The 10,151-nt window shown below is 36.8% G+C and overlaps 1 protein-coding gene across 1 annotated transcript; it reads right to left on the bottom strand.

Annotated features, from left to right (window-relative positions):
- Positions 1-5,497: 5,497 nt before the first annotated feature.
- LOC143444219 (doublesex- and mab-3-related transcription factor A2-like) lies at positions 5,498-8,127 on the bottom strand. The gene is made up of 6 exons (XM_076943379.1): positions 8,116-8,127; positions 7,713-7,833; positions 7,161-7,596; positions 6,916-7,021; positions 6,631-6,769; positions 5,498-5,862 (listed from the first exon to the last, which is right to left on the bottom strand). The coding sequence occupies exons 1-6, from the start codon at positions 8,125-8,127 to the stop codon at positions 5,498-5,500; spliced, it is 1,179 nt and encodes a 392-aa protein (XP_076799494.1).
- Between the last annotated feature and the right edge of the window lie 2,024 nt (positions 8,128-10,151).

Here is a 10,151-nt window from a genome sequence, read left to right as displayed (position 1 = left end):
AGCAATATAAATAACGATAAATCACTAATAATGAAAATAATCTGCAGCAAAATTTATATAAAAGTCAACCAGTGACGTATTTCAAATTTAAAATTTCATATTAGGTTAGATCTAAGAGACCGGACCGCCGCCTTTTGGTGGCCAAGCATATGGCGCATAGCTCGAGCACACAAGAGAGATATTACGCGAACGACCTACAGAATGTAGAGGCTGAAGAAGCCTATGAAATCATGAAAGAAATAAGGGTAAGTTGTTCAAATCAACATAAACGGGATTCCTCGGAATAAGTATAAAAGTTTTAACTTTTTTGTGTGCATTACAAGTCTGATTCGCGAATAAATTCTATTCTTGGCAACGAAACAATTTCTTGTCGATGGCAAGTTTGATGTGAACACACGCTTCCTTCCGGCAAATGGTTGTCAGTAAAAAATTGAATTATATTTTTTAATCGCAGTCGTGCAGTTCGGCTGGTCGCACCGAAACAAAAGGAGCGTCAGCTCAAAGAAGCCCGTCTGCTGAAAGAATCGCATCAGCTGTGGAGGTTTCATTTATAGAAAAAGGTTTGTCAGATGATAGAAGCCCATATTCTGAACGAGTAGAACCAGCTGCTGACGTTTCATCAGAAGAAAGTTTGTCAGCTGAAAGAAGCACCTTTGCTGAAGAAGACGAGTCATTACAAATTCGCCGAAACAAAGACGGTGGCCGACAAAAGGCGGTCCGGGATAAAATAGTTGAGCCTCGTGTTGTTCTGCAGCAGGTAAATTCTCTGAAAAATCTCTTAAAATCAATCGTGGTAATTTTGCATTTTTTGGTTTATAGATCGACATCTCTAATGTGGCAGGTGCTTCGAAGCTGCCGGTAAGTTAAAATTTAATTACGACTTTACAGTGAAACTATGATTTTATTGATATTATTTCCTGTCACCCCACATGCTTTATGTATCCAATGCGTGCATCAATCAAGAAATTTATAAATTATACATGTACTAGTCACACATATTTAAATTAAAAACAGAAATTTGCTTGAATTACCAAAATTTATTTTAATGATTTAGGAAAGCCCCAGCACATCTGCATCACCCTCCAGAAAGAGGAAAAAGAAAAGCAATTCCAGAGATTTTAATGTCGTGGTAAATAGAATTCTAAGCATTTTAGTATATATCGGGAGATTGGAATACGGGAAGGTGTTTCCTGATATACTTGACCGATAATGTTTGTATCACTCCACAAACGTTACGTGACCAATGCATATATGACTGAACCATGCGGTTATAAAAAGTATGCATACTGTACACACATATTTAATAGCGCAAAAACACTGTACAGTTTTCTTGATATACCAAAGTTCTTTTAATAATATAGGAGAGCCCCGGCTCAGCTACAAAACCATCTAGAAAGAGGAAAGCTACTTTCGATCGTTATAGTTTCTCGGTAAGTAGTATTTTAACAATTTTCGTTTATTGTATTATATTGCATATAAGTTTACATATTTAATATCTACTTTTACATGTTTTATATAATTCCTCAAGCCGAAGCCAGGGGAAAAGCTCACAATTTTAGGTTTTATTAAGTACTTTTTTATAAATTTAACTGCATTTTGATAAATTTAGCCATTAAATCCACATCGATTGTCGAAATTAGAGAAGGAAGAAAAAAAAGTTAATGTTGTGGTAGGTCTTAGTTAAGTTTATTTTTCATTTGTATCGCCAATGTAAAACGTAAAAAATGCATGTGCCTTGTATAATTTAATTATGTATACGGTAATCTATTTTCAATGATTTTATTATTAATTTCTAAAACTTACTGTTTTTAACAGAATTCTCGGCGACAGTTTTCTGCAGATTAATCGTTTGAAGTTAAACAATTTTTCTCATGGTATATTGGTAGGAAGAAGGGAATAACAACGCATTATGCTAAAACGGCTCTTGCAGATGGAAACCTCCCCAAATGCAAGGAATTTTCCAAAACGCCGAAACAGTTGCAGGACAAAGTCCGGCAACTGATTCGGCGTTCTTTGAATGATAATTAAGTGTGTATGTGCAAAATAAATGTGGTATATTTGGACGCCTTATTCTGGGTTAGGGTTAAGACTTTTTGATGCCAATTGCCAATTGTAATGTATTTTAAATTTGCTTCGTATTTTTTCAAAAATGATGATATACCTGTTGCATGAAAACCACATTACAATGTTCAATTTCCTCGGAAGGGTATTTTTCAATCAATTTTGCCGGAAAAGTTAATTGGAATTATTTTCATATTTCGGCCAGTAATGGTTAAACGGAATAAATAAACTAGAGAAAAATAAAAAGTTTGATTGGTAAGTTTTGCGATTGCTGATTAAGGTCACATTAAGGATCTTCTAATACTGGTTTAAATAAGAAGAAAAAGTGTCCGTAAGTTCTACTATAATTTCGACCACCTATCAAGTATGAATGGAAGATAATTTAAAATACCTTCAGCTTTTCAATGCTGTTTTTGATTTCTATGTGTGAAAGAAAACAAAAGCCAAACATGTCCGAGAATAATGACAATCAGTAAGTTATAATTCGCATGGGTACAAATGTGCTCGAAGTAACTATTACCAAATGTATTTCGAAAAATATACGGATATGAAATTGCACGAATTAACATTTACCAAATGTATCTCGCAATAAATACGGGTATCAAATTGCACGAAGCAAAATATTTGTAGCCATTTGCCAGATTAACTTGCTTAGGAATTTTCTGTCTTGTCATCATGTGCGGCAAAATGAGGCAGTTAGCAAGATCTGTTATGAAACCTCGTCGCTTTGAACCTTGTCCACTCTGATAATCAGGATATACTTGTCTGAATATGGTATATTCATTGAGAGCTGCGATGTCGAGCAGATTGTAAAAGAGAACTAGAGGCCATCGGCGGGTTTGTCGTTTGCAAATATATGTTTGAACCATTTGGTCAACCAAGTCAAAACCAATCTTTGTCTTGTTATAAAAGCTGATGATCTCAGGCCTATTTTTTGGGTCTTCTTCGTCAATGCTTATATCGTGATGAATGCTGAATTATTTAAATATTTGTTTTCTGCTACAAAGCTCATCTTCCAAAATAATCGCGTTCCTGTCGCGCCTCAATGTTTGCAAAGTTACTTTTAAATAGCCGGCCATTAAAAATATGATTTCGATAAGAATGTGCTAAGACGCAAGGGAATTGGAACGACTTTCCAGTAGCAATCATGGTGATTTTCATCTTTCTGTTGCTAACTTGAAATTTCGTTTCTTCTAGGTTCTAAAGTCTAAACAATTAATTAATTATTGTTTTTCTGCTGCAAACCTCATCTTCCAAAATAATCGCGTTCCTGTCGCGCAAAATTTGTTGTTTAATTACTGTAACCAATAAAATCGTCATGTTGAGCATTTCTTAATCAAGATTTTCGGAAAAATGCGTTTTTGTTATACCTGTTTGGTTGGTAGATAGCAGTTTCCGTGGAAACGGTATCTTCTCTGAGGAATCTATTTGGAATTCCGAATTGAGAACACCGCTTCCACTTCTGCAACGTGTTCGCTGTTTGAAGGGATGTACTTGGAAAAGCTAAGCCGCAGGTCACCATATCCTCTCTTGTGGCTCTGTGGAGTTGAGGAATTTTCTGTCTTGTCATGATGTCATCGGCAAAATGAATCAGTTAGCAAGATCTGTTATGAAACCTCGTCGCTCGTCGCTTAATCTTAACTTGCGTTGTTAGCCATCTTTCGACCACGATTCGGGTGACCTACTTTTGGTGAAATATGTATGTATAAACGCTTCCTGCTAAGTTTTTAAACAATTGCACTGATAGCTATCGCGTAGTGCAAGTTACCTCGCGTTTAGCAAGAACTCTAAAACTGAACTTTACTTAAATAACTATAGGTCCAGACACCAAGTAAATTCGGCGAAAACAATGAAAGGAATATTGTTGATATAAAATGTTTATATTCACTGTATTCCGTAATATTTTTACAACTGTATTATTATACCATGTCTAATTTACAGTAATATATAGCAAAGGAAAAGTAATATTTTCAAACTTTTTGCATGAAACTTTCAATAAAATGTACTTAAACGTTTTGGTCGAAGTAAGTTAATGGTAAAAATAGTCCCAAAAACATCCTATTTTCAAAAACCATAAGTTTCCTTTTTATGCTTTTGTTTAATTTTACTTGGTGTTGTGTTGCAGCTTAGCTTAATTCTTAAAGCTCAGCTTAGCTTGTCTCTCAAAGAATACGATTATTTATTACAACTGTCTGTTCAGTTCACACGTTGCAAGATTTGTTATATAAACCCCAGCGAATGGTGGATAGACACAAAGTATACCAGTTTCCTTTTTAGGCTTTTGTCTTAATTTACTTGTTGTCTTGCAGCTTAGCTTAATTCTTGTCTCTTAAAGTGGTGCAATTATAGAATACGATTATTTACAACGGTCTGTAAGATATTGCTAGATTTAAATAGTCATCTGTTTTCGCCGAATTCCATAGGTGCTATTGCCCAGTACTACGTCCTGCTTCCATGGTTACGTCAGCAATCCTTTTGCCGTCACTTTTTTCGAAGAAGATTTAGACAACGACGATCAACCTGGACCATTAATACGTTACCTGTACTGGTTCGAGTACAGGACCGGCGATATATAGCGTCTAAATGTCGATCTCGCCATGATAAATACAACCCATCCACCAAGTGGAACTGTTGGACATGTTGTGTACGATCGATGGTCCACCTATTTTAAATGTGAGTTAAATTGCTATTTATCAGTTGAGTTATTATCGTGGTATGTTTAAGTTTTATACCAAGCTATTGCGTTTACAAGTCAAACAGTTAGTAGTATTTTATTTTGTTTGTAAGAAATACTATCGCTGCCTAATTTATATTTTCGAATGCTGTCGTGGTTCGTTACAAACACGATATTATTTTTTAGTGATTAACTGATTATATTAAATGCTTGCAGTGGTAGTTGCTAATTACCGTACGTAGGCTATATTACCATGGCGATGATCATACAATAAGATATGTAAACAATAACAGTAAAAATCATGAGCATTTCCAATTAAATTGAGGGTTAGTATCGTAGGAAATGGTGTCTGGACAAGTTCTCCATCGTGAAACTGTTTTTTGGGGTACTGCAATTCCATATCGACCGAAATGGTACGCCAACTTTTTCAATGGGCTCGGCCTTTTCTGATCGTCTGAGCTGTCCATTTGAATGAAAAAGTTTTTAGGCTTACGGCTTTTTTGCATTACGGCCTGAAAGATAGTTCCTTAGGCTCTAAAATAAAGACAATACCGGTTTCTAAATGTTCAGGGTTAGAACTTTATGACCGGTCGCATCTGGAAAAATGACTCCATGTATATGACGGGTTTGGGTTAGGGCTGAAAGCGCCCTTAGAATTGAGGGTTAGTATCGTAGGAAATGGTGTCTGGGGCGGGCAGCTGCGGCGGCGGTAAGAGAAGGCATAAATGAAGACGATCCGTAAGGAGAAACTCCGCCAAAGAGTCATCGGATGGCGGGGTGTTGGCCGTAAGATGATGGAAACGGGGAAAGATTTCCCAAGCACGACATCGGCATCTGTCCCGGCAATGGATAACGTGATCTTATTGAGGAATTGCTGAATTGGCCCAGCTTAAACGCCCCATTAAAGTTAGTCGTTGGAATTTTTCCTGCAGTGTGCGCTGAAAAGGAGTTGCCTGCTAGCGAACCGTTTACAAAAGGATAAAATGCGGTTCGAGCATCCAGTGCTGGTGCACCCATTGAACCCTGTTGGAACTTGTAGGCTTGCGACAAATCACCGATGGGAGGTGTGCCTGGTGATATTGCGTCACCATCAATGGTTGGATGAGGGCTCGTGTTGCAGCTTCCAGCTATAAAAGAAGGAAAAAAATATTAATATTATTACTAGGGCAAGTTTTTGCAACTTTTGCAACTTTTTTTTACAGCTTCCGGCAGCTTCCTAAATACTCACAATTTACGTAGAATGATGTTTTAAGCTGTTTGTAGGAATTTTGTATTGCAACTTTTTGCAACTTTTTTCATTTTTTCATGCAACTTTTTACTGCAACTTTTATCAAGTATTGCGCAAAACGTAAATATAATATAATATATCTGGAATAAAATTGTATTTGGATCATCGATTTGAACTGAACAGTGATCTAAAAGCAATTGTGGAAATGACCCGACCAAACATCAGTCCAGAACTCTATACCAAATTGTTAAATTGCCAAGCAACTTCATGCTCTGTGGAACGAAGTTTTAGCATGCTACGCAAACTGTTGGCAAACGATCGCCATTTCTCCCCAGACAATGTGTGGAAATATTTGGCACTATATGTAAATAGATCGCTTGATTAATTCACTATCGTTTAAATTTGAGTTATTGTTCAGTTATTTGAGTTATTGTTGAGCGTTATTTTCTTGCTGCGTACCGGCAAAAAAATGAATTTTCGGCGGTCTAAAATAAATGCAACTTTTTACTGCAACTTTTGTTAAAAATAAATGCAACTTTTTACTGCAACTTTTGTTAAAAATAAATGCAACTTTCTCACGTTTTTAGTGCAACAAAAACTTGCCCTAATTATTACCCTCTATCAATCTTTATGGCGCACTGTTGCTATTTTTAGGACAAAAACATACCGCTTTGTTGAGATAGGTTAATGGGATCTCGTGCGCTATCACGTGTGTAATTTAACTGAACATGAGAATTTGTTGCGTTGTCTCTCGGTGATCCCAAATGTGGTGAAGATTTTGCGATTTCATCTTCAAATTTTAACACCTGTGGGATGATGAAACATATGACTTATAAATGTTTGAAAAAACAAAGAAAATATTGAAATGTTAAAGTAGTGCGCGACGTTTTACAGGTAGTTTCGTGCTAATTTTTACTACCCACATTCGATGCTATAAATATACTGTAATTACCTTTTGTATTGCTTTCACCACATCGCCGTTGCAGTTTTTTAAAATTGAAGATAATTGCGACGCGTTGTGTTTGGGAAAAACTCGACATAACATCTCAAACCCGCCACTGTATGAAAAAACCCGATATACTTTCTGGGTTTCTATTTATTTAGATTTATTATAATTATAACTTAGAGCGAATTATATGGACTTAATATTTACAGATTAACTTGACTTTATACAGTAATTTAGTTAATTGAAATTACCTTGTTGCATCTTGGTTTTGCGTTTGTGTTAGTTGGCTTGAATCGTATAGCTGATTTTCGGTTACGTCACTGGCCTGGTCAGCTGAGTCAGTTCGTGACAGAAGGGAATGCTTTTCTGGCGATTCGTCGATATCCAATGCAGGCCCCTGACTCGCGTGAGGTTTTTCAGGATTATATCGACTTTCATTGTACGCCGGTGAGCTGTTTTCACTCATACCAGAAGGAGGACTCTTCCTAGGGTCGTCCGATCGCGGTGAGCGAGTGACGTCGGACTTTCTCTCCGTGTCGCCATTTTGATCGCTGTCCGAATGAACAGATTTGGCCGAGCTGTTGTCCAAGTGCGGTTGTTGCTGATGTACCGGTGATGACGACACGAAACCGTAACTTCCATTGCAATCATTTGAGATATAATCGTCGTATCTCGCACGTTTCGCGCCTACCAACGTACGTATTGTGATGACTTTTAAATAACAACGCGTTTAAGGTTCAAGTCATATCTTACAGTTACAAAAACTGACCAGGGAAGTTGAAAAACACGCGAAGACGACGCACCTGATGATGATAACGGGTCGCTGCTGGCTTTGTTGTGAATTTCATTTTCAATAAAGTAGTAGAGCAGTTGCAGTTCTCGTGTGTTATTTTCCTCTTGGGCTTGCTGACGTCTTAAAGCAAGCTATATTAGGGTAATATTAATTAAAAGATAAAACAATTTCTGTTTTAAAAAAAATTTCCATATTTAAAGAATACGCTATTAAGAACAAACTTTTGAACTTTTGCTGTACATTAATAATTTATTCTGATTTAGACAGATTTCAAAACAGAGGATATAAAATATTCCTAAATTTCTTTTTGTTTTTATTCATAGTTCTACTTTGAATGTAATCTTCATAAGCAACCATGTATATCCTACTTTGCAAATTTTTTTATTTGGTTTACTTTACACTGTGGGTATTACCTGCGCTGCCATTACTCTTTGTCTTTCAGCAATCAAAGTGCCCTTTGCACAGAGGCAGTCTTTCCAACGACCATATCCTTTGTGACCCTTCAAAGCGCTCACTACCCCATGGTTTCTGCATCTTCCACATTTCGGCGTTCTTGGGTATTTTCCGTAGCCCGAAGAAGTAGTGCTGCGGCTGCCGGATTTGAGACCGCTTGAAACAGGTTGCCGTAGTCATGGGGAGACGATGGTATGTGATGCAAAGCTGTTGCTTTCATTCTTTTTTAGACTTTTTTAGAAACAACTGTAGCAAAATAAATCTATGTATGGAAAATATTTTTTTGTTAGACTAACATAAATTCATATATAAGACACATTTTAACATTTTTAAACGTAACTTTTAGATTAATATGTTATGCTCAGTGATATACCATCCTTACAAATAATGCTTTCTGCAAAAATGTCTTGATTGCTTTTTAAATAAGATTAAAATTTTAACAAATTTTTCCAAATTTACTATCCTTTAACTAAACTCGTTTAGGAATATATGATGGCGAATTCGCGACGGATAAATGATTTCAATTTTGTCGTTCTACACGCAAAATTACCCAAAATTTTAAAAACTGTTCTGTGCAACCACTCATACTGAAAACCTTGTCATTACAATACTGCTTCTTGGTCTTGTTCTCTGACAAAATGCCGTGCAAAATTCTTAATAGACATGTTATATCCCTCGACAACAAATTAGTGGTTCGCGCATAAATAGTAATTGCCTTGCCGTTAGCGCTTTTTTCTAGCAGCTTTTTGTCACTTTTTCTCTCGTTTTAGGACGAGCTTCGAATTTCTCTCGCGCGGTTATTGGTGACGGAATTGTTTTATTGAGTTTCTTTTTTCAGTCATCGCGCTGGGACAAACATTATACAAAAAAGCTTATTGCTCTAGCAACTGGTTTTAAAATCGTGTAAATATTTCTATGACATGTTTGCCAAAACAAAAACTAACAACTTAATTAACTGCACACCACAAAAATTTTCGGTCACGTAAGATTTCTTATATATCAGCTCACCACAACAACGTTGTTTTGAGATGCGCCCGACGCATGATCACCAACCTCAACTGCACCGATGGGTGAGGAACCGCAGGAAATTATATATATATGGTATATAATTGTTTTGCCCCTCAGTTAGCAAATAAACCATTAGCACGTGTAAGGCTATCGACTAATTGTTTCCTCTTCCCATAATGTTATGGGGCGTGTGGATCTTTAAGAAAAACATCGTCCAGAACAAAGAACCTGTTTAGACAATGGTCTCCATAGGACCGGACACAAATTAAAAAACTGTAAAACCTTCGGCTCAAGCCAAGTGTGTCCCTGGCACTTTTTAGCTATTTGGGAAACTTTATACTGTACTCTAACTGTTTTTGAGCTCTATCTGATCAACGAATATGGCTAACTTGAAAATAGGTAAAAAACTGTAAAACCTTCGGTCCAAGCCAAGTGTGTCCCTTAAGCTGACTGGCAAACTGAACAGCAGTAGATGTAAATGTCTTTCACTCTTTCAGCAAAAAGGGATGCGTTATATAGTCATTTATTCAGTTCCCATTTGACAATAACCTAAACGAAATTAGAAAAAATTGACCTATTATTGGCAAATACAAAAGAAATGAGCGAAACGGAGCGTGATATTAATTGACCGTGGGACAGAGAAGACGCTTTCATCGTAATCGTTATAAATTATAGCATGGTGAGTTTAGAACTGAAGAAACAAAGATCGGCGGCCTAGTAGGTTAATGATGCATACTTGCTGTATTGTCAAGAAAACGTTCCTCAATGAGCTTGATTGAGGCGCGAGTACCAGGATGCGCGTTATTACGTAAGAGTTCAAATACAGTGCGATGCGCGATATTACCTAAGAGTCAAATACGAGTTTCTCCGTTTGAAAGTGCAAATGTTCCACATAATGCGACCGTGGCCAATCAAGCCTTCCCCGGTCAATATAACTGCAAATTTCGCGTCTTCTTTGTGACTTCATTGTGGTCTGTAATGCGTGATG

Source organism: Clavelina lepadiformis, chromosome 1 (genome assembly GCF_947623445.1).
Source record: "Clavelina lepadiformis chromosome 1, kaClaLepa1.1, whole genome shotgun sequence".
Lineage (NCBI taxonomy): Eukaryota > Metazoa > Chordata > Ascidiacea > Aplousobranchia > Clavelinidae > Clavelina > Clavelina lepadiformis.
The sequence above is the reverse complement of the archived record's forward strand: the minus strand, read 5'-3'. Positions and strand labels throughout refer to the sequence as shown.

Coding starts and splice junctions, on each gene's coding strand:
- LOC143444219 (XM_076943379.1), bottom strand. Junction 7,022..7,160: donor CAAAACCAAGATGCAACAAG/GTAATTTCAATT, acceptor TTTTTCATACAG/TGGCGGGTTTGAGATGTTAT. Junction 6,770..6,915: donor TGGTGAAAGCAATACAAAAG/GTAATTACAGTA, acceptor ATCATCCCACAG/GTGTTAAAATTTGAAGATGA.